At 47.6% G+C, this 25,104-nt stretch overlaps 1 protein-coding gene across 9 annotated transcripts in view; it reads right to left on the bottom strand.

Moving 5' to 3' along the window:
* The window catches only part of LOC142487004 (thiopurine S-methyltransferase-like), a 62,036-nt gene that overhangs the window by 9,325 nt on the left and 27,607 nt on the right, over positions 1-25,104 (bottom strand). For 7 of the 9 annotated variants that reach the window (XM_075585626.1, XM_075585623.1, XM_075585627.1 and 4 more), the window contains exons 6-7: positions 14,223-14,315; positions 949-1,034 (exon numbers count right to left, since the gene is read on the bottom strand). In XM_075585626.1, the coding sequence (XP_075441741.1) occupies positions 949-1,034; positions 14,223-14,315 (179 nt within the window). The remainder of the gene's footprint in view (positions 1-948; positions 1,035-14,222; positions 14,316-25,104) is intronic. The other 2 variants (XM_075585625.1, XM_075585632.1) reach the window with 2 other exon arrangements.

The raw sequence follows: 25,104 nt of genomic DNA, 5'->3' as shown, positions 1-25,104 counted from the left end.
AAAGAGAGGGCAGACCATAGTGCAGGTCAAACACAATTTATACCAAATAAAACAAACTCACAATTGGCGGCTTACACAATAGAGAAGAAAACAGGCACGAAAGCTGTATGCAAGGTATACAGGTGAGTAGCGATCTCACCGCTCCATTGCTCTGTCTCGTGTGCCGACACTGTCTTCCGCATCCGTCTGCGTCCTCTCCGTTCACCATTCAACGGCGAAACGCATTGAGCGTGGCTCTGAGGCAGTTTGCGTGAGAGAGTGAGCATCAGAGATATTCCCGAGGTGTCCATCACGTATGCAGCGGTGACGCACGACGCATCAACCGGAAGTGACGGAGAGGACGCAGACGGATGCGGAAGACAGTGTCGGCACGCGAGATGGAACAACAGAGCGGTGAGATCGCTACTCACCTGTATACCTTGCATACAGCTTTCGTGTCTGTTTTTTTCTCTATTGTGTAAGCCGCCAATTGTGAGTTTGTTTTATTTGGTATAAATTGTGTTTGACCTGCACTATGGTCTGCCCTCTCTTTTCCGAGACTGCTGAGACTTTCTACCCACTCCAACAAGCGCTACGATTAGTACTTGGTTGATCCATCACCCATCTTTGCTACACCACTCCTGTATTATCCAGGGACATCACCAGCACTGACTGGTATACTGCTCTCCTTATTCTGCTTTATTGTGAGTAGGCATTTGGGAGCCTTTCATATATATATCACCATTAGTAATAGCATATTGCACTATATATATTTTTTCTTTCCTGCATGACTTCTTCGCTCCCCTGAGATTTGGAGAACCAGCACCTACCTTGGAGCTGTTCTTTTTTCATGCAGCACTCACTTATATAGCTTAGACCACTTTATCTTTGGTTAGTGCTTTCCTTTCCTTCTATTTAACAAATAGTTACATGTTTGGGTAAATAACTTTTCTTTGTATCACTTCTTACCTCTAACCAATTTTGGATCATATGCAACGAGAACCAGGAGATAACGACAATCTTTATCCATTAGTGACAATATTACTTTGATGTAGCTGTAAAGGCAAAATAAGAATGTAGACCACAGAGAAAATTAAAGATTGTTCATCTTAGTCCACACGTACAAATGAATATCAAGCCTTATACAACTACCCAACTATGTAGTGAAGGAGAAAAATATCACATTAAACTAAGTGTTATGAACAACTTGAATAGCATTGTCACGAAAGCCATACCTGTGAGCACGTGACTTGTGTATGTTAAAGAGTTTAAACATTTAGCTATCCCCACAGAGCACTAACAATGAGCAATAACCAAAAATACTACACCTAAAAAAAATAATTAAAACAATTAATAAATAAATGTTTCAGTTCACAATGACCCTTTCCCAAGCTTCAAGGGAGAATGTCATTGTGACCTGAAACGTTGCTTATTTTTCAGTCTTCCTTCCTGCTGAACACATTATGGAATAAATTCAAGTATTTTATTTTCAATTGGATATACTAGTGCTGTGGTCTCTTCTCTTTTTAAAAAATTTTTATTACCGTTTACTTTGGAAGTGTGGTGGCACTTCCTGGTCACACTTACTGTAGACTTTGTTCTGGTGTACTTTTGCTACATTTTCTCTTTTTTTGTCTCTATTTACTAATAGAAAACTTGCTATCTTCATATAAGAATGTACTGAAGCTATTTTTACTAGTCTTTGCATTGAATTCTACTTTTGATACAAGCAGTCATTTCCCAGAATCCTTTGCTGCATTAGAAGCATTGTATGCTTGGAGAGTATGGTGAAAAGCAAGGTTGCAGACTTGTCTGAGACAAGTGAATGTGCTCACAAGTAATCATTTTGATAGACAAATTCATGGGTCTTATGCACAAACTTTGCCTCTGTCACCAGGACAGGTCAACCTATTGTGGGTGTGCCTGATTTCCCACCCATCAATCTCTTGTGATATGTATGGCTGGGAGAAAAAATGTTACCCTACCTGTTGTATTTGTATGATTAAAATATACTTTCTGGACATCTATCTTGATAGGGCTCATTTTAATCTTTGAGGGAGAAACACATATCTGAAATAAGCAACTTTAGACAAACTCTCATGTTTGGTATTGCTACACATGTCTGACTTTGCCAGCACCAAATCTATATTCTTATCCTTGGAAAGTACATCATATTTTAATTATCACACATTTTTAAGTATGTAAGGAAATGGGGAGGGCCCTGTCTGTTCCTTAACATCTCAGGAATTTAGCTGGTGGCCTTTAAGATAACCAACAGATCTCTGTTATCCCTGGACACCATCACCAGTCACTCATAGTATAAACATATTGTGTTATTGACCTATACAGGTAGAGGCCAGGTCAATCCAGGTGACCTCACAAGAGACAGAGAAAATAAGTATTTTGCAATGCAAGTTAACCCCTTGGTTGATGTATTGTTAACACAACTGAACAGAATAAAGGCATTAACGTGACAATCATTCACTGGAATAAAGGTGCAATCCCCACACTATTCCTTGCCTTTTGAAAGGACAACCCTCCCCATTCCTAATTGAACCACAGCATTTTCAGCTTTGGAGACAGCCCGGCATTCAAGATACTTACCGGTAAAGTTACTAGTGTCTCTACCCCTCAAAGGGAAACAAATCTTACAACTCCCGAAGGCCAAAAGGAAGCCATAAAATCATCTATTGCAACTCCCTATTTGACGGGTCAATATATGCACTAGAAAAACAAGGATTTAATGCCTGTAATCTCACTGGTAAATATTTTAGGAAAATAACTTAGTTCAGCTCTGAAAGACCCCTCCCACCCCCAGTTCCAATTCCATTAAAAACCTATATCTACATTTTTGTCAAGATTTAAGAATGTTAAACACTTTCTAAAAACGGAAGTAAGAAATGCTGTATGTGTGTTTGGAATTTTGCACTGGATTGTCCCATTTCCTCACGTGGTCACATAAAGCAGCGGTGCGCAAACTGTGGGGCGCGACCCCCAGGGGGGTGCGAGACTGCCGACGGGGGGCGCGGGGTTTACAGAGGCCCCGCGCGCTTCCCGAAGGCACTTAAATTAAGTGCCGGGGGAGCTGCAGGGCCTCTGTAAACCATACTTACCCGTGGCTCCGGCGGCTTCCTCCCGGCGTCGCCATGGCAACGCGGCGTCAAAATGACGCTGCGAGGTCATGTGACGTCACGTTGCTATGGCAACGTGACGTCATTACGCTGGAGCGAGGGTAAGTTGGGGTTGGGGGGGGGCGCGGGAGTGAGGGGACAGCCGGCAGGGGGGCGCAGGGAAAAAAGTTTGCACCCCCCTCACATAAAGTACAGTATACAGTACATAGCAATCTTTTAACCGGGTTACTTTTGTAGGAAAGTTCAGGAGAATGGAGTTCCAGCACCTTTTTTCAATGTATGCTCAAGTTATAGAGAGATATGGTAATTATTTTATTACTAGCTAAAGTACCCGGCGTTGCTCAGGGATTATAAGAAACCAAAAAATAGTGAGATTTATAAATGGATAATTACATTTTAAGTTTTAGTGTAAATCCTATATTAAAACAACAACTCCATCCATTGCCTCTAAGGCACTTTCTTTCAAGTGCCCCATGGCACTTATATGTGTTGGCCGCCTCTTTGCTGTTTCCCTACATCTCCTTTGGAATCCCAGCATCAAATGAAGACGTGGACGTCATCAACATGACGGCACACAGCGTCGCTTTGCCATGGTAACGCGCGGTCGTGCCGTCATTTGATGTTGCAATGTCACGTTGCCATGGAAACAAGACGCTGTGTGACATCACGTTGGGGTGTCTGTGGCGTCATTTGACGCTGGGATTCCAAAGGAGATAGAGGGCGACAGCAAGGAGGCGGCCGACACATGTAAATGAATTCCCATCAGGTCCGATAGGCCTAAGAGTTCGACAAATACATATGGGTGCAGACATTTTTGCCACCTCCAAATTTTGTAGCCCTAGGCCCGGGCCTGAAGGGCCTACTGGGAAATCCGCCACTGCTCTGAGGTCCTGAAATGTTCGATTGAGAGTCTCCAATGCGTGTTTGTGGGACATTGTACTCTCGTCCCAAACAATAATCTCGTTGACCTTGAAGAACTTTTGCTGCTGCTGTTGTATTTTTGCTAATGTTGCAAATTGGATTTTCAGAGTGACCAAGATTAAGCTTGAGGGTTGTGTGAGGAGATCAGGTCATTTGTGATATCATCAATTATGTTATTGCTGAGGTCATTTGTGATGTTATTTGAAGAATTGTATCCAAACAGATAAAAACCTGCTCCTTGATCTCTATCAGTGTAAGGGTTCTGTTCCAGTCCGGGGTTTGGCTGGAACATGCACGTACATTATTTATTTATTTATAAAAATATTTTAACAGGAAGTAATACATTGAGAGTTACCTCTCATTTTCAAGTATGTTCTGGGCATAGAGTTATGATGACAAATAATACATGGTTACAAATACATAGTTACATAAGTGAACATGGTATACATTATATACAAGACTTTGCATGCACAGTTAAAGATAATATATATTATAGGCGTATGTAACGGTTACAGACAAGATTAAAATGTGAGACAGTTTTAGTTTTGAAAGACCTTAGACTGGTGGCGGCTTTGAGAGTCTCTGGTAGACTGTTCCAGTTGTAGTAGAAAACTGGATAATATATATCATCCCTTAGGTGCATCAGAGTCCGTGAATGAGTCACTGCAAGGAGAGTATAATAATAATGAGGAAACTTGTGAAAGCAGCTGGCCCAGCATAGGACACCAAATGTTGCTTAACTCACGGTTGTGGGGAGTAGTGATGTGTGGATCTGTTCCTCAGCGTCTCTGGCTGTAGCGTTGCACCGCCAACCCCACCACGGCTGGGAGTCCGGTGGGGCGGTCACGCGACCGGCGGTGTCCTCCTCACTGGATAATAAGAGCGGGCCGTAAAGCTCCACGCCAGTCTAGGCAGTGAAGCCGTTAACTCCGGCGTGCAGGCAGCATGCTGTGGGGTGGTCACGTGACCGGCAGCTCTCCCCTCCGTGGGCAGCGACTCAACGGCGTGCAGTCCTGCAGACAGCAATGTATGAAGTCCTCCAGCAGCAGCAGGAGAAATCGCGGAGCACAGCCAAATGAACAGGACAGGGTAGACGTAGGTGGTGACTTCAAAAGGTTTATTGAACAGACAGGTACAGCTGCAGGATCATCTGACGCGTTTCAGCCCGAGGGCCTTTGTCAAAGAATGATCAAGCAGCGTGGGGAACACATACATATAGGCTGTGTAAACACAAAACACCTGCACAAGATACAGATCAGGTGGGGTTAGGTGATCAACAACATACCCATATATGGGGGTTAATAAAAGACGTTTTAAAAAGTAGTGCCAGCAAAGCATAATCTTATTTAACATCTAGACAATGGTAACCTAAGTAACATATTGTCAATATAATTGAATACACTTGAATAGTATCAATGTATGTAAGGATGCTTGTTTGGCTCAGAATAAAAATGTAACAAAACATAAAAACAAACAGTTGTCTGGTGTCAATCGTTTTGATTAAATCTATAATGTATCACAATGTGGAGATCTCTGTTCAAGTAATTTATGGATGTACAAGGTAAGCAAGATGTAGATAGTATGCTATAAATCATTACTGAACTGGTTGAATATCTAAATTTGAATGGGAACAAAGGGGGAGGGGGGAAGGGTGGGGGGGGAAAGAAAGAAGGACGGGAGAGGGGGGGGAGGGGGAAGGGGTGGGGAGGGGGGGCCTCTGCAACTGCCCGCGCCCCCCCAGCACAATCTCCCGCCCCCCCTGGGGGTCGCGCCCCCCACTTTGCGCACCGCTGCCATAGTCTATAATTGGCATTGGCATCTGCTGTGCAATACACTTTCTGACCAGCAGACTTAAGGAGGATTTGTTTCTTTAAAGTACACCTAGTTTTGCATAGGTTTTGGATGTCAGGGTATCAATGTGCATACCAAATGTTAAATGGGAGTCAAACCATATGCCCAGGTATTTAAAACTAGTAATAAGGGCAAGGATGGTATTAGCGTTGGTTCTAATCTGGAGCTCAGTCATTGGACACTTTAAAAATGTAGCCTTAGTCCCAATTACCATTGTTATAGTCTTGTCAGTGTTTAAAACAGTTTGTTTTGGGAATTCCAATTTTCAAGTCTCAAAAAATCAGATTGGAATATGTGTTCAAGGTCGGAGAGGCTAGGGCTGTGTGCATATATGATTGTGTCATCTGCATACATGTGTAGCCAGGTACCCTCCGGTCTCCCAGTGCTCCCGTTTCCCCCCCCCCCCTCTCCTTACCATCAGAGATGTGCGGCAGGGTGACGGTGTCGCTGGCGGTTCCCTACGCAGGCTCCCTATGTTAAAGGCTGCAGATAGAACTACAAGCCCCATGATGCTCAGGGGCAGTGACACCACCTGACACCAGGGAGCCGTAGGGCTGCAGGATTCTGCTGGAATAGCAGGAAAGAGACTACTGCATGCTGGAACAGGAAGCAGTCCGTAAAGACCAGGAGCCTGAAGTTGCAGGTTAGGTCCACAGAGCAGTGCTCCAGGGACTAGGGCAGAGGTCAAAACCCCTGGGCCCAGTTAGATCCCTGAGTCACTGTAGAGCTGCTGAGAGTGCTGTATAGGGAAAGCCTTATTGCAGGGACCTTTTCACATAGCTTGTAGAGAGGTTATGCTGCAGGACATTGCCTGATTGCCAGTGCAGCCTGAGGGCTGGCCGAGTATCTGACTCCATAGCAGAGACAGTGTGCAGAGGATCATCCGGCTGGGAATCCCTCCCCTGTGGAGTCAGCGTGTGCATCCATTTCTGCAGAGAGCAGCGCAGTGCGGCGTGGGATCACGTGGCGGTGTTGCAGAGTCAGCAAGGATTCTCCTGGTTAGGATCTTAACCAGGAAGGTATTATATTTAAGTTCACCAACGGGCCCCAACACAGGGAAGTGCTGTCCCTCACACTTACGCTGACTTTCTAGCTGGTGGACACTAAGAGGTTAAGTGCCCTGGCAAAGTGGTACACAAGGGACTAAGGTGATACAGGACTGTGTATAAGCACATACCCAGTTCCATATGGTGATGATATATATATGCTGTGTCTGCAGAGTGATGCTATGTTGGTTATGTACTAAGGGTTATTATTATTCTCATCTGTAAATACTGTTTATCCAATCATGTGTGGTATTGTATATGTGGGTTCTGATAAGGGAGCACTCCCACCACGTTGGGATCCCTTATCAGTGGAGGTGCTGCACCGAGTGTAAGTATACCCCAGGCTCCCAGTGGCGGAGGCTCAGGACTCAGGTTAGCCTCACAGGTGAATGCAGCATCAGTAGTACCGTACCCCAGGGGTGCACCCGCTACATATGTGTAATGAAGCTCCCTTACAAGCTGTAGGAAGATCATTGAGGAATACTGAGAAGAGTAGAACCCCATAACAGAGCCTTGTGGGACACCACAGGTGATATCCAAGGGGTTGGAGTTAGAGCCTGAGATAGACAAATGTTGGGATCTACCTGATAGGTAGGACTGAAACCAGTTTAAAGCATGCTTCCCTATTCCAGAGCACTGGAGTTTGTTAAGCAGGATAGCATGATCAACAGTATCAAAAGTCTTTGCAAAATCTAGGAATATTGCACCAGTAAGTTGTCCCAGTTCGATTTCACACTGGATCTCATTGTAAACTTTTAGCAGGGTAGTTACCGTGCAGTGTTTGGGGCGAAAGCCAGATTGGAATTGGCTAGGGAAATTTGTCTTGGTATAGTAACCACTTAATTGGGAGTGGACACATTTTTCCATGACTTTGGATAGGATTGAGACAAGGGAGATTGGCCTGTAGTTTGAGACAGTGTTTTTGTCCCCACTTTTGAAGATTGGGATAACTCTGGCAGTTTTCCAGGTCTTAGGGATATGGCCTGCAGACAGGATAGAGTTGACTATGGAAGCAATTGGTTTGGCAATGGCTGGGGCACCAAGTCTTAGGAACTTAGATTGTAGTAACAGTGTTGATCAAAAGATTGATCAGAAAGAATCCCCTTATATAGAGCACTCAAATGTCATTCATATTATTGAGAGTGGACGCAATGGTCCTGCAGTGAAATACTGCAAGTCTGACAAGTAGCCCGGAATCACCGCGGATATCAAAAATAATAACATTTTATTAATTCTACATAGATAGTTAAAAACACATATACATTGTTAAAAATCCCTATACTATTGTGGCAGATATGGATAAGTGAAATTAGATGGCTATAATGCCGTATATCAACATATCATAACTATCAAAAATCACAACTGGTTTTAATGTCTCTAACCTCAGGGTAGTGGACAAAATGGTACATATCAATCCGGAAGCAAATATAGTGGGGTATATCTGAACTTATACACATATATAGCTAAGAGCTTATGTAGCATAGATAACTGATATGAATCATCTGCGAATGAAATGTTCATAGGACAAACGCATATATTCTCATGAATCACTGCAGTGTATAGATACAAGCGTCTGCTTGTTGTACTCAATTGGCCGTCTCCAAGGGGTAGTGATGCCCTGAAAGTCACTCGAGTGGCGACTCTCAGCAACTGGGATCACGAGCAGGCTTGTATCGATTCAAGCGGCACATATGGCGGCTTAGCGTCTCTTAGATACCTAGATACTTGGGTTAAGACAGGTTATATGTGTATTTACCAGTGCTACTGGGCTGTACCACTTTCCAGAATTTACCTGTATCAATCGATATGAGCGGTGGACGTTATATGGTATAGGACACTACATATACTATGATACACTATTGTTTACACTGCAGCGGTTTTGGTGACCATCTGTATACAACATTGCATATTTATTTATCTATGCCACAGATGTGATACACTGCGACGATATAGATGTGATACATTGACTTTCAGGGCATCACTACCCCTTGGAGACGGCCAATTGAGTACAACAAGCAGACGCTTGTATCTATACACTGCAGTGATTCATGAGAATATATGCGTTTGTCCTATGAACATTTCATTCGCAGATGATTCATATCAGTTATCTATGCTACATAAGCTCTTAGCTATATATGTGTATAAGTTCAGATATACCCCACTATATTTGCTTCCGGATTGATATGTACCATTTTGTCCACGACCCTGAGGTTAGAGACATTAAAACCAGTTGTGATTTTTGATAGTTATGATATGTTGATATACGGCATTATAGCCATCTAATTTCACTTATCCATATCTGCCACAATAGTATAGGGATTTTTAACAATGTATATGTGTTTTTAACTATCTATGTAGAATTAATAAAATGTTATTATTTTTGATATCCGCGGTGATTCCGGGCTACTTGTCAGACTTGCAGTATTTCACTGCAGGACCATTTGCGTCCACTCTCAATAATATGAATGACATTTGAGTGCTCTATATAAGGGGATTCTTTCTGATCAATCTTTTGATCAACACTGTTACTACTGTACATATACCCTTTTAGCACCTGTCATTTAGTCCTGTGCATACATTTACAACGGCGATTGCGGTCTCATTCACGTATCTTATGTGAACTTAGATTGTAGTAAGTCAGGTCCATGTTGGCTGCTTAGTTTTAATTTGAGGAGCGCTTATGTAATCTCCTCTTCTGATACTGGGATAAATTGAAAATTGTGAGCAGTGTTGGGAGAGGGTGGGGCTATAGAGGTACTCTCAGAATGAGGTTCATGTTTGTGGTTTGGGTTGCGCTTCACTAATAAGTTAGTAGCACACCCCACAAAGTATTCATTGAATGCACTTAAATCCACCTTTAAGACCCACCTTAAGACACACTTGCTTAAAGAAGCATATGAGTAGCACCGTAGATACTACTAGAAACATGATACATAAAGCTTGGCCCCCTGCAGAAGCACATACCAAAATGCCCTCCTACTGTTTCTGTACGTTCCTCCTACATACAAATTAGATTGTAAGCTCCTCGGAGCAGGGACTCCTCTTCCTAAATGTTACGTTTGTCTGAAGCACTTATTCCCATGACCTGTTATTTCTATTATATTATTTGTTATTTATATGATTACCACGTGTATTACTACTGTGAAGCACTATGTACATTAATGGCGCTATACAAATAAAGACGTACAATACAATACAATTTGCAATGTCAGTGGGATTTGTCATAGTAATATCCTCCTTAGAGATATTACATCCCAGAAGTTATCTGGGTTTGCTGTATTCTGGCGAAGATTGTCAGAGTAATATTGTGCTTTTGCATGTCTTGTTTGCCTTGTGCACACGTTCCGCATGCATCTGTAGTTATTACGATCCTTCGTAGTGCCAGTTACTTTGTATCTTTTCCACAAGACAACCCTGAAATGGTAGGGTGCTGTAAGGTCACTTGTAACCCTTGGAAGGTGGGCCCCCGTACCCTTATTCTGCGTAGTAGAGCATGGGTATCACAGAGTTTTAAGAACACAGATTGGAAATAGTCAAGTGCAGAAGTGCAACCGCGGGGTTGAGAATTAAGTCGATTCTGTACCAAGGGCAGCTAGTAAGGTCAGCCAGAAACTGTTGTGGGTTAAAGTTTCTAAATGTTCTAGTGAGGAGACCTTTAGGGCTTGATTGGGGCGGTTTGATTTTCCTTACACAGTACACTATTGCATGGTCACTGAAAATGTCAGGAAGGATGTCAGAGGATTGGAATCTGCTGGGATTAGAGGAGAGTATCAAGTCTAGCAAGGAATGGTTGTGAGATTTCTGGTTTGTCCGTGTGGGTTGGGAAAATAGTTGTGTTAGTTTAAGTGATTTGAGTTGTATCTGGATTTTGTTGTTTTTAGGGTCGAGCCAATTGTAGTTGAAATCCCCAAGAACTAGCAGCTCACCCTTCTCATTCAGAGAGGAAATGGAGCCAAGAAACTGGGTGATATCAGTCAAGGACAGTAGAGGGTCTTTAGGGGGGCGGTAGATGCCAGCAATTAGGATGGGCTTAGAAAAGATTTCGCCAACTAGGATTTCAAGAGAGGGGGCAATTTAACAGCATAAATTGTAAGGTGCCTGCAATATAAAATAACACCCCTCCTCCTCTCTTTGACCTATCTTTCCTTGAGATGGAGTATCCCTGAATGGTGATAGTTGCATCGAGAGTTTTAGGGGTTAGCCATGTTTCTGTGAGAATGATGGCTTTGGGTTTATGCATAAGGCACCATGCTCTCAGTTCATCCAGTTTGGGCAGCAGGCTCCGAATATTTGTATGGGCGACAGATAGATCTTTTTGAAATTTGAAGGAGGTATTTTCAGGTTTATGGGTGTCAGGAAATGCCCTGACATCGTTTCCTAAATTTCCCTCTCTCACAGTTCCTCTTCTGTCCGTGCTGGGTTCCCTGCAATGTTTGATATCCCTATCCTTGACTCTAAGCCTTTTCCCTTAAAGTTCTCCACAGTATTTGGTATACCTATTGTTGAGTCTCAGATTCCCACTTCAGAGATGAGCGTATCTTTCTCTGATCCCTTTGCAGCACCTAGTGTAACCACTGCTGATTCTCAAACACCCACTTCAGAGACAAGCATATCTTTAACTGATTCCTCTGCCGTGCCTGTTAAAGCCATGGATGACTCTGGAACTCCCATTTCAAGAAAAAGTTTAAGTATCACTGATTTTTCTGCAGCGTCTAAGGTACTTATTACTGACTCGATGACTTCTGTTTCAAAGTCAAGTTTACCTCTCATTCATTTTCCTGCAGTACCGGATATCCTTACTGATTCAAAGGATCCCGCTTTTAAGATGGAGGTACTGCTCACTGATTCCTGTGCAGCGTCTGATGTACCCTTTGCTTATTCTATGGCGCCCCCTTCAAAAACATACACACTCCTCTTGGATTGCTTTGCAGTGCCTGATGTACCTGTTCCTGTTTCCTGTGCTCCAGCTATTGGGACGGGCATACTTATTTCTGATTGTCCTCCAGTGCCTGGTGCTTCCTCTGTGGATTATGTGGCCCCCGCTGCAGAGACAAGTTTCATGCACATTGATCCTCTTGCACAGCCTGATATATCTACGGTATGTAGCCATGTGTAAAATTGGTGTACATATCTCTTTCTCATGCTGGCAGTAAACCTGGTAAGTATGCAGGATTGAATGGCAGATCTCTCTCAAGAGCAAAAGACGCTAGGTGGTAACACTGCAACCACAGGCTAGCGACAAGGAGCAAAATCAGGAGGAAAGTGCGTCCAGGACAGAGACACAGAGTCAAAAGATAAAATGCCAAACTTTTATCCGACAATGATAAAATTGGAGGCTTACGAGATATCAGATGTTAAACAGCATTTGTGTATGGTAAAGATGTTCGCCGAGTCGCGTTCTCGGAATCCCCGCGACTCGGCGAACATCTTTACCATACACAAATGCTGTTTAACATCTGATATCTCGTAAGCCTCCAATTTTATCATTGTCGGATAAAAGTTTGGCATTTTATCTTTTGACTCTGTGTCTCTGTCCTGGACGCACTTTCCTCCTGATTTTGCTCCTTGTCGCTAGCCTGTGGTTGCAGTGTTACCACCTAGCGTCTTTTGCTCTTGAGAGAGATCTGCCATTTAAGTGTATTTTACTATTACGTTTTGCAATATGGTTTTATTTATTTTTTTCCTATAGGTAATGATGCTCCCCTGACTTCCTCTATATTGTGCTTTCTTGTGGACAATTGAAACAGTCCTTTCAGGGTTTGAGTTTTTTCCTATAGCACTCATTGCACTTTATTTTGATTACATTATATTATCACTATACTCACTGCATGATTGTTTATGTGTCGAGCGCCATCTAGTGTCTTTTGTGTATAAGTATGCAGGATTGCCAGCAACAATCATGGAGGTTTGCCCTCAAACCCTGGTGAGGTGTCATATGTCCCAAAGGAAGTGACAACATGCTTTGTGTCCACCCTTAGTGACACAGAGCGTGTCTGTTTTCTGGAGGTAATATAAGACACAGCACTGCCTAAAGTTAGAGTTCAGTTCTGTTGGTGTTCTGACTCTGTTCAGGAGAGTCATGTGGAGGTCTGCAACAGTGTTGCAGTGTCTGATGCAATAGCTGTGAGTCTGTGCAGCTCAAAGCAGAGAGACAAGCTGGTGAATATCCCTGAGGGGAGAGGTGGAGAGCAACTCTATTAGAGGAGAAGGAACCTTCCTAATGGAGTGCAGCAGAGAGATGAGCGGCTAGACTGCTAGCTGTGAGGGGCAGCTGGCCCATACCACCAAGCAACAATAAAGATGCCCTGTTCAAAGACAACCCCACTGTGTGAGTGTGAAGTTACTCTCCAGCGGAAGGCACCACCAAGGAGGAGTTCCTCATCAGAACCATCCCCTTGCGGACGCAGGGATCCTGATGAGGTGGAGGCGCTGCACTGGATATAGGTAGGACTCATGCACACTACCTCAGATGCCTGTCTGGGTTGGCAATCCCCACATAACATCATGCGGAAGACTCAGGAGTCCTGTTGCCAACAGGTACACCACCAGACACAATCCTGTAATGGGGACTGGTTAGACCACAGGGGCCAATGTGAGATTGGGTGGGTCAGGTCAGGCCAGAAAATCCGTTACAGGTAGATTCCAAGACTCCCACGTCCAAGACAGGTTTGCTGCTCGCAGATTCCCTGGCATCCGAGTTGATGCGTTCCGATTCCCACCTGCCCAGGGGTGCTGGCCGGAGAGTAAATATGGTCCTCTCTCTTCACTGCATATAAATACTACCCTTCACATGGCCCTTCCTTGTTTGCATTCCAGTTTAGAAAACTGCTTCTTCCCCTTCTCCTTCTCCGGTACTTTTCCTTTGATCGTTCGTCATTATATAAAGCCTAAATGCTCAGAAATGGAAATGAGGACAATACCATCACCCTAGATAAAGTAGCTTCCTTAAAAAAATCTCTGTATACTGATATCAATATGAATAGTTACTAGTTATCAGTCACTGTTGGTTTATAAGAACAGGAACAAAAAGACACAGCACTACTTCCATGCAGGGTGAAAAAAAGTCAAAACGAGAGCGTTCCCAAAGTGGAGAAAAAGAAACTAATTTATTGGATCATAAAAAACATACACAGGCAGGAGACCCACACCTACGCGTTTCAAGCCTTAGCTCTTTATCAAGTTATTAGTCACTGTTGGTTTATAGACACATGTTTATCAGATAAATAAGTTTACAAAGAAAATTAGTGACAATATAGTATACATAAATTAAAGGCAAAATAAAGTAATTACTAACCGTTCTCTGTCACAGGGATTAACGGCTACCAGACCTCCTCTGTCCCATATACCATCAAACTTGGCCACAATTGAGCTAGAAATAACACAAACACTAAAAAATAGATTTTTTTTCTAAATATAATGTTGGGAAAAATGCTTTAGTTTTGTACTTTGTAGTACACTTTTCTGCAAGTAAGTATACGTTACACTTAGTTATAACACCAGCTTTTGGATGATGTAATAAAAGAAAGAGTTTGATGACTAAATCATACTTGGGTTCACATATTGCAATTAAGAACATTTTCATTTAAATTTTCAAAATTCAGTGATATCCATTCAAAACAATAAGGGTTTCTGAGCAGCAATTAACGGTCTGTCAGGAAGGACAGTGTTTAAATATAGTCATAAGCAATTATTATGGCAGTGAATATACAGTATTTACAGAATCGACTTACAGAAATGATTTGTGACTTAAAGCACCAGACCAAGCTGCCGTTTTTTATTTTATCCCCCCCCCCCTTTAATATGTGCATCAATACAATCAACACAATAAGTAATTAGCTAAGTTGCTGATTGATCCGTTCTCCTGTGATTTGTGACGGGGAAGGAAGGGGTTAAACTTATTTGCTATGCATTACTGTGTTTGCCCTGTCCCAGCCATTTTTTATTCCCCATTTGCAGGCCATTCCCTGCCTGCGAGGGTAAAAGACAAGATGCATTGCTTGCCATACCCTCTAACCGACACATGATGGCAGTCTAGCAGCTGGCATTTCAATGAGAAATATTAATTCTAGAAAGAAAGCACCCAGAAACCTGATTTTTGAGGTGCAAGTACAGTAAGACAAGACATGCGCGTACATATCACTTTTACAGTTATGACACGAATAGAACATGGCGTTTTAATAAAGTGTGTATAAACTGCAGATTGTAAATGTAAGGCAGGAGTTATTTTTTGTAAGTCCAAGCAGGAATTACTTGGACATCCAGCCATGGGCGTCTGCAGGAGGGGGCAGAGGGGGGCGCTTGCCCCCCCCTGGATCACTCGCAGTCCCCGAGATCCCGCAGGGCAAGCAGGGTGTCTGGCCTGCTGCCTGTGGGCCTGCTCCCCCTCCCAATGTGGGACGGAGGGTGGGGACCAGGTGGGGACCCAACCCGAGGGTGGGGACCAGGTGGGCGGTGGGGACCCAACCCAGCCAACCCAGCATCCACCACGCGCGTGCGCCAACCCAGGTTCCCCCGCGCGTGCCTCCTGTCCAAGGCAGTAGCCGCAGGGGATGCTGGAGCCGCCTGCCAATCTGGCGCCCCCCCCAGCCCACCTCCGCGCGCCAACCCAGCAGCTGCTGCGGGAGATGCTGCAGCCGCCCGCAAGTCTCGCCCCCCCCCTTGCCACCCACCTCCAGGCGCCAACCCAGCAGCATCCGCGAGGGATGCAGCTGCCCACCACCAGTCTCGCACCCGCCTCCATGTGCCAACCCAGCAGCAGCCGCGGGTGATGCTGCAGCAGCCCGCTAGTCTCGCGCCCCCCCCCCTCCCTGCCGCCCACCTCCTGCGCCTTCCTCTCTTGAGTCCACCTCCCGCCCCGGGCAGCTGCCACGGAGATATCGGGGGCAGGGGGGGAAGTGTCTGACAGCAAGGAAGTAGGAAGCAGTACCCACCCGGTCAAGGTAAGTCACCCACCCAGTCACTGTCACCCACCACAGTCACTGTCACTAACCCACCCACCCACTAAAACCTACTAATACCCACCCACTAACCCACCAACCCACCCACTCTCATTGGTAGCACTACCAATGAGTTAAAATTATTCCCCCCCCCCTAAAAAAATTCTGCGGATGCCCATGCATCCAGCTGTGATATGGGTGAATGAGCTGGGGGTATTTTTATGACGGAGCCTCAAAGGGATCGCTGAATTAGCATCTCCCTGTCTAAAAGAGTGTCAGTTATGAAAAGACCCACAGATCCATAATGTATACAAAACTGACATACTGATGCACAACAGATGTCAGGCTAGTGACCCCTCTGGGTCAAAAATCAGACTTAGTGGTGCCAAGATATGGGTGTAGCCCAGGTATGCTAAGTGGCATGGGCGTCAACCTGACCCATGCGCCCTGCCCACCGGACTGCCTTTTTGACCGGTCTTATGAACTGTGGGTAACTTGGCTATTCGTGGTTTTTTGAAGTGAAGCTTCTTTAGTGGCACCTATTCTGATGGGGCAAAACGGGAGAGATGGGGGACAAAATGTGAAATGGAAGTGACGTCACGGCTCCCCCTCCCCCACCCCTCACACGTCTGCTGTGATATGCGGGCGCCGCTCCCCCCACACGGCCGATCACATATGCGGCGGCCGGCGGCGATAGCTGCCTGCGCCGCTCCTAAAGGCCGCCATTCTCCCCATACGTCCGCTGCAATGGCGCGCATGCGCATTACTAATGGCGATGACTATGGACTTATGCGCATGCGCAGAAGCGGCTGGCAGCGGCGACGTTTCCCCAAATTTAATCGCCGCCGCCACTTCTAGCGCTCCCCCACACCAGACGCCACGGCTCGGAGACCCGGTGCCGGACCGCAGCCCGAGGAGATACAGGTGCCAGACTGCAGGCCGAGGAGATACCGGTGCCGGTACTAATAAGTGGGAGCAGGGAATGCCGCGCGTGGGAGGAGGCACTTGTTTCCACACCGGTGACTGGAGGACCGGGCGCTTTGGTGATGAGGGGAGGTTGGGTGGGAGGAGTCACGCGGTGTAGAAGTTGAGAGGAGCAGGGATAGAGTGGTAGGTAAAGCAGGCTGATGGAGTGATACAGGGGGAGTGAGGAGAGAGAGAGGTGCAGGGTGATAGGGAGGGGGGGAGGTACAGAAGTAGAAGACCAGACAGTACCTGACATGGAGAGCAGGGCAGTGAGTGCCGGGCCGAGCAGCCAGCAGAGGCCGTGGTACACGTGAGCTGCAGCGGGAGCCCCCCGCATGATGTCGGAGCTGAGGTGAGAGGCTGTGCTGGGGTCGGTGTGGGGTCTGTGCCCCTGTTCTGTAACTCACACTGACACACAGCACTCTGTGCACCTCACCCAGCAGCAGAGCCCGCCCGCCTCGCTGCTATTGGCTGAGATCTGCTCGGGAGCACAGACACCTGTCCTTGATCTGCAGCCTGCGACATGGGCACACACACAAACACACACACACTGACTGACACACACACTGACTCACTGACACACACACACACACAGTCTCACTGACACACACACTGACTGACATACACACTGACTGACTCACACACACACACTGAGTGACACACACACACACACACACTGACTGACACACACACTGACTGACACACACACACACACTGACTGACACACACACTGAGTGACACACACACACACACACACTGACTGACACACACACACACACTCACTGCCACACACACTCACTGACTGCCACACACTGACAGTGACACACACACACACTGACTGACTGACACACACTGACAGACACACACACTGACACACTGACTGACAGACACACACACAAAGACACTGACAGATGCACACTGACAGACGCACACTGACAGACACACACGCACACTGACAGACGCACACTGACAGACGCACACACACTGACTGACACCCACACACACACACACACACACACACACACACACTGACTGACTGACACACACACACTGACTGACTGACACACACGCACGCACACACACGGAATTCCCAGTTACTATAAGTATAGAAGTGCAAATAGCTAAAACACATGTTCTAAGTCAAACTTCTTTGCGTTTTGGCACTGAAATTGTATTTTTTATTAAATATATCATTCTTACAAATACAATTTCTGTGACAAAACAGTGACAAAAGACAAAGAAGTTTCACTTACTATGCGCGTGCACTCAGCACACACAGCTTTTTTTTTTGGTTCCCACGAGGGGATTGGATCCACATGTTAAAGATAGCTTTGGGCAGTCTATAACTGTGGCTCCCCAGGTATCCCCAGTGTGATTACTGAATTTTAATCCATGATGTAAAGATGCAAGACTTTGTTCCAGCACAGCAGCAACTGGTCCAGGAGTGAAGGGGTTAATAACAACATAACCACAGGACTTTTAAAACCAAGGCTGCATTTCTTGCACTTGCAAGCAAAGGACAATTTCTTTCGTTCCAAGGACAATTCATTTCGTTCCCTTATTCCAGTACGTGTCGTTTTAAGTGTATTCTGCAGATGTCGTGTGTTTGTCTATCAAGGAAATAAATCACAATTTATTTTGCAACTTGTTCTGTTCAATCAAGTGCCCAGAAATATAAATGTGTTGATAAAGTTGGTGTTATCGTGACATGATTGATCGGTGAAAATTCGGCTCGGGGTTCACTAAATGGCTAGTGCAACAGAGGAGGACTCAAGATGCAAAGTTCTGTGGGGAAGATGATTTGACTAGGCAGTCACTAGATACAATTGGTGCACTGCTAGAGAGAGGGCAGGGCTAAAAAAAGGGGTGTGCCAGAGCCGGTTTCAGAAGAGGAAGGAAATGTGACTTTGTAAATGGTTGCTATAGAAACAAAAAATGCATGTTACATTATAATACATTAAAAATGTCATTCAGAGTGGTTTAAAAAAAATATTCTCTCATAGTACAGAATTGATTTATTTAAAAAAGCCACACATGTAGGATTTTGCTTGGTCTGCAGCATTAAGTAATAGCAGAGCATTGTACACATACAGGATGTTACTGCACACATATGTTTGGCTACTCAAAACACTCACATTTCTCTTGTACGTGAGGCAGATAACTCGTTAATAAACACAGCTACATATAAAAGTTGCTACTGTAAATTAACTTAATTTGTGTGTGTAACCCTGGTCCCCAGCAGCTCCTGGAGACCCCCCTCCCCTGGCGCAGCTCGATCGCGGGTACTGAACAACCCGACGGCTGCTTCCAAGGGTGGGGGCTGGAGCAGGGAGCAGCGCGGCTTCTCCTGCCTGCGGCCGGTTGCCGGGGACGCGATCGGGCCGTTGCTAAGGCCGCGATCGCGTCTCTAAGGTCCCGGCGGCCGCAGAGCAGGGCGCCGCCATTGCGCTTCAAGTCGCGCATGCGCAGTGATCGCGCGAGGGCAGGAGAGCCCCAGATAGGTCGCGCATGCGCAGATAGGGGTAGGGAGCTAAGGCAGCTCTTAGGAGGTCGCGCGAGAGTAGGGAAGCATAGGGAGAGCTTGAGGCGGCCATTAGGAGTTAGTGTAGGCAGAGGGGAGGACCGCACGCGGCCCCAATGTTATAGTAAGGGCCTCGGGACTACAATTCCCATGAGGCATAGCGAGGCAGGCACCAGGTGCTTGATAGGAGCCAATAGGGCTGTAGGACTGCCCTGGAGGAAAGAGATACATTTCCCGGGCTTTTGCATGAGTCACGTCAGTTGGAGCAGCGGAGCTGAAGGGGAAGGAAGGATGCAGGGAGTGAGTGCAGCTCCTGCATCCTGATAGGTACCCACACCCTCCAGGTAGGCCCCAACTCCCCACCTGGTTAGTGGGTAACTGATAAGGGACGGCCCTAGATAGGAAGGTCGCCCTTAGTGTGTGTAAGGTGCAGGTTTGGCAGTGTCACAGCGGAGAGGGCTGTGGGCACTGGCAAATAGGCACAGTGTGCTAGTAGTGGATTGCTACGGGATCCAGGTGGCTGTGTGTGATTGCAGCTGTCTGTGTGTGTGTCGCTGCATGTGCTGGGCGCAGTGCGTGCAGTGTGTGTGAAGTGTGTGTGAATGTCTGCAGGCTGACAGTGTGAGCTGAGTGTTGGCTGCAGGTGCGTTAGGCTGTTCGGATTAGCCAGATACAGATAGGACTGGGTAGCTAGGGGAAGGGGGGGCAGGTTATGGTTCCACAGGCCCTAGGAGTTCTCCCCAAGCCACCCCAGGTTGCGGTTCATCAGGGACAGGCCCTAGGTTAGGGTTGCTGTCACTCTAGGAGTAGTTAGTGATAGGAAGGGATAGCGGCGGTTGCTGTTCCCATGCGGTTGGTGTTGCCGTGATCCGGTTGCAGTTCCCGTGGAGCGGTGGGACCCTCGTTGGGGTCTACCGGCAGAAGTACCTGGAAAGGATCAGACGGACGTCTGACCCTTTTAGAAGAAAGTTGCGGTCCCGAGCATCGGAGTGCTCGGAAGGTATCTCAAGTATTCTAAGTGCACCAACTGGGCCCTAGCTTAATTTAGTGACTGCGCAGTCACCCAGTGACTATCTCTGTAGGAGTACGGGACATTGGGTGGGGTTCTTGGGACACTGGGTGGGATCACCTGGTGTCGGGGAATCGTCCTGCGAGACGTCACCACGGGTAGTGTCTCCTCGTGAGAGGGACACAGGTTATGATGTTATGTAATGGATTATGATATTCTCTATGTTCGTAGTAAAGCCCTTAGTTATATATAATCACTGTGTGTGTAGTTTCTTATTGGGTTCCTATGTAGGGTCATTCTACACTTCCCTAGAATCCTACATAGGTGGAGGCGCTGTAAACGAAGATCCGTTCCAGAGGATTCACCCCAGGCTCTCATTAGCGGAGGCTCAGACCTCCTGTGAGCCTGCAGGTATACGCACCACACCGGTAACACCACATGTTCTACTCACCCACACTACATATGAGATTGGGTGGGGTGGAATACCCGTTACATTTGGAGGCGCTGCTGAGATACACCTGGGGTGCCCTGTCCATTTTTTCTAAATTGTCCCGTCCCTATTTTTGTCGCCATGTTTGCGAAGTCCGGAGACGAGGTCCTTGCCTGGGCGTTGAGGCAGTATATGGAGCCTGGCCAGGTAGTGGCGGTAGGGGGCATACCCGCTAGTATACCCGCAATGAAGGTCCGGGAGGGTATGTGTAAAATTCCTGGGTGGCCGTGGGCATGTGTCCTAGAGGAGGAACAAGATCCCACGTCCACATGGAAAACCATTTTGTTTGTTGTAACTCACACTGAGGATATATGCCTGGCAGAGGCACCGTCCGCACTGTTAATGCCCGGGGGCCCCTCAGAAGGGTACCCCCTAGTCTATGCCGACCCAGCAAAATGGCGTCTCCCGCCAAATCAGGAGAGCGCACGTGCTGCTGACTGCAAGCCTGCACAGAAAGATGTCGCAACATTCTGTCCGGGTTTGGCGCGAAAATCAGAGCCCCTCCCCTGTGATGTGAGTGACTCAGTGCAGAGCGAAAAACAATTCCTTGTAAAAGGTGCCCTTCCTTTAGATTCCACCAGGGGGAGCAAGCACGGTTATCTTCAACCATACGTGGACGCTGTGATAGACACTCTGATCTCTGAGGATGAGATGATGCATGAGGATGAGATAGACTGTCAGGGGATACACCCTAATGTGTATGTGCCCTGGCGAGCGCCAGGAATAGATCTCCTTATGCTACTGTGCCCCTGCTTGCAAGAAGCCTATGACGAGGGAGCCGTTATGTCCCAAGTGCCACTAGGCTTCCGGATCACCGAGGTGGATGGGGAGCCGTGTACGCAGTGCTTTAGCCCCACCTGTGACTGTCCTAGAGGTGCACTGGCATGGGAACCTCAATGTGATTGTTGCGGTGCAATTTTCTTGATGCCTATTGTACCCCAGCCCACAGAGTCAGCTAAGGAGCTAAGTGAACCCTTGGCCGAGAAGAGTGCGGCTGCAGTGGACGTACCGGAGCACGCCAGCTTCGTACCCACACCCAATGGCTGCATTTCAGGAGAATCTGGTGACTACCTTGCGGAGGATACCGTCATGATATCTTCCGGGGAAAAGGTGGAAGTCCCATCGGTGGCGATGCGCCTACCGGCGAACCACCCCAGCGGTAATGCAGAGGATACAGAGTCTGCTGTGGTTCCGTGTACCCTGGAAGAGGTGTCTTCCGATGTTGCGGACCCTGCTGTGGGCCCGTGTGCCCTACAATGGTCAGTCCGACCTACTACAGAGGTACCATCGGTCCTAGAATGGGGACCAGTACCTAACGCCGACAAGGGTGAGTCGACTGCCCCAGGGGTGTCGGGGGTGAGCCTCCAGGTGACCGCGGAGCACGATGGCTCCTTAATTCTGGTCGCCCGGGTGAAGGGTTCCCCTCTGCATCGCGTCCTGGCGGAGGTGTCCTCCTTGGAAGAATCCATCCCAAGCCAGTGGAGTGGTAAGGAACCCCCTAACTCCCCACAAGCTCCGATGGAGGTGGCCGTGGAGAAGGCCAGAGTTGCGGCTTCTGAACGGAGTATGAGCCCGTGTGCTCCGACACAAGTGGTCCCACGCTCCCGAGTTTTCAGCGCGTAAGTGGACTGCCCCAGAAGTGCCGGGGGCAGGTCCCGATACCACCAAGGTGGGAACTGACAGCGTCCCCGAGGACCTGTTGGCCACCATGAATCACTGCAGGGGTAAGGTGTCTACTTTTTCCCCCCTGCCAGGTGAAACCGAGACATTTCCCAGTGCTTGCTTCTCAGTGGAAGCCTCACAAGTCCGTAGGGACAAGGACTGTGTAAAGGACGATCCAGGGAGACTGGCCTCCTTTACGCCCAAAAAGGAGCGTGCCATTCGCCAGGTGGTGGACCGCGGGAAAGGTCCTGGCCTCCTGGTCTACCGCATCCCTGCCGCGGATGACCGGGTAAAGGTCTGCTTCAGAGACACTGGGCTACTCCTTCCACCAGGGGGAGGAAGTAGCGAAGAGCCAGAAACTGTCGCCTTAGAGTGTGCTCTCCAAGAAATTTTTCTGGGGAGGCTCACGGACGCAAAAGTGAGGTACCCCCATCTGATCTGGTAGGGGCACCCCACAAACGGTCTCAGCTAGTCTCGGGTATTAATGGGTGTGAAATGCATTGTAACCTGGGGTTTAAAGTCACCATTGATAAGTTGTACATATGCACTGCCTTTTCATTGTATAACTGTGTACCATGCTATGTCGTTCCCCAAGCGAGGGCGTTGGGTGTTTCACCAGGGGGAGAGTGTAACCCTGGTCCCCAGCAGCTCCTGGAGACCCCCCTCCCCTGGCGCAGCTCGATCGCGGGTACTGAACAACCCGACGGCTGCTTCCAAGGGTGGGGGCTGGAGCAGGGAGCAGCGCGGCTTCTCCTGCCTGCGGCCGGTTGCCGGGGACGCGATCGGGCCGTTGCTAAGGCCGCGATCGCGTCTCTAAGGTCCCGGCGGCCGCAGAGCAGGGCGCCGCCATTGCGCTTCAAGTCGCGCATGCGCAGTGATCGCGCGAGGGCAGGAGAGCCCCAGATAGGTCGCGCATGCGCAGATAGGGGTAGGGAGCTAAGGCAGCTCTTAGGAGGTCGCGCGAGAGTAGGGAAGCATAGGGAGAGCTTGAGGCGGCCATTAGGAGTTAGTGTAGGCAGAGGGGAGGACCGCACGCGGCCCCAATGTTATAGTAAGGGCCTCGGGACTACAATTCCCATGAGGCATAGCGAGGCAGGCACCAGGTGCTTGATAGGAGCCAATAGGGCTGTAGGACTGCCCTGGAGGAAAGAGATACATTTCCCGGGCTTTTGCATGAGTCACGTCAGTTGGAGCAGCGGAGCTGAAGGGGAAGGAAGGATGCAGGGAGTGAGTGCAGCTCCTGCATCCTGATAGGTACCCACACCCTCCAGGTAGGCCCCAACTCCCCACCAGGTTAGTGGGTAACTGATAAGGGACGGCCCTAGATAGGAAGGTCGCCCTTAGTGTGTGTAAGGTGCAGGTTTGGCAGTGCCACAGCGGAGAGGGCTGTGGGCACTGGCAAATAGGCACAGTGTGCTAGTAGTGGATTGCTACGGGATCCAGGTGGCTGTGTGTGATTGCAGCTGTCTGTGTGTGTGTCGCTGCATGTGCTGGGCGCAGTGCGTGCAGTGTGTGTGAAGTGTGTGTGAATGTCTGCAAGCTGACAGTGTGAGCTGAGTGTTGGCTGCAGGTGCGTTAGGCTGTTAGGATTAGCCAGATACAGATAGGACTGGGTAGCTAGGGGAAGGGGGGGCAGGTTATGGTTCCACAGGCCCTAGGAGTTCTCCCCAAGCCACCCCAGGTTGCGGTTCATCAGGGACAGGCCCTAGGTTAGGGTTGCTGTCACTCTAGGAGTAGTTAGTGATAGGAAGGGATAGCGGCGGTTGCTGTTCCCATGCGGTTGGTGTTGCCGTGATCCGGTTGCAGTTCCCGTGGAGCGGTGGGACCCTCGTTGGGGTCTACCGGCAGAAGTACCTGGAAAGGATCAGACGGACGTCTGACCCTTTTAGAAGAAAGTTGCGGTCCCGAGCATCGGAGTGCTCGGAAGGTATCTCAAGTATTCTAAGTGCACCAACTGGGCCCTAGCTTAATTTAGTGACTGCGCAGTCACCCAGTGACTATCTCTGTAGGAGTACGGGACATTGGGTGGGGTTCTTGGGACACTGGGTGGGATCACCTGGTGTCGGGGAATCGTCCTGCGAGACGTCACCACGGGTAGTGTCTCCTCGTGAGAGGGACACAGGTTATGATGTTATGTAATGGATTATGATATTCTCTATGTTCGAATTAAAGCCCTTAGTTATATATAATCACTGTGTGTGTAGTTTCTTATTGGGTTCCTATGTAGGGTCATTCTACACTTCCCTAGAATCCTACATAGGTGGAGGCGCTGTAAACGAAGATCCGTTCCAGAGGATTCACCCCAGGCTCTCATTAGCGGAGGCTCAGACCTCCTGTGAGCCTGCAGGTATACGCACCACACCGGTAACACCACATGTTCTACTCACCCACACTACATATGAGATTGGGTGGGGTGGAATACCCGTTACATGTGTAATGTATTTAGTGGAATTGATAATAAAGCTCTGCATAAAAACGGTGTTGCAGGCTCATCTGGCAGTGAAGTGTAAAAAGGTACATTTCCGTAACTAAGTCATATGCTGTACAAACATGTAGTATCTGGCTCCCTGATAAACAGCTCCAGAATAGAAC

This window comes from Ascaphus truei, chromosome 2 (genome assembly GCF_040206685.1).
Source record: "Ascaphus truei isolate aAscTru1 chromosome 2, aAscTru1.hap1, whole genome shotgun sequence".
Classification (NCBI taxonomy): Eukaryota; Metazoa; Chordata; class Amphibia; order Anura; family Ascaphidae; genus Ascaphus; species Ascaphus truei.
The sequence above is the reverse complement of the archived record's forward strand: the minus strand, read 5'-3'. Positions and strand labels throughout refer to the sequence as shown.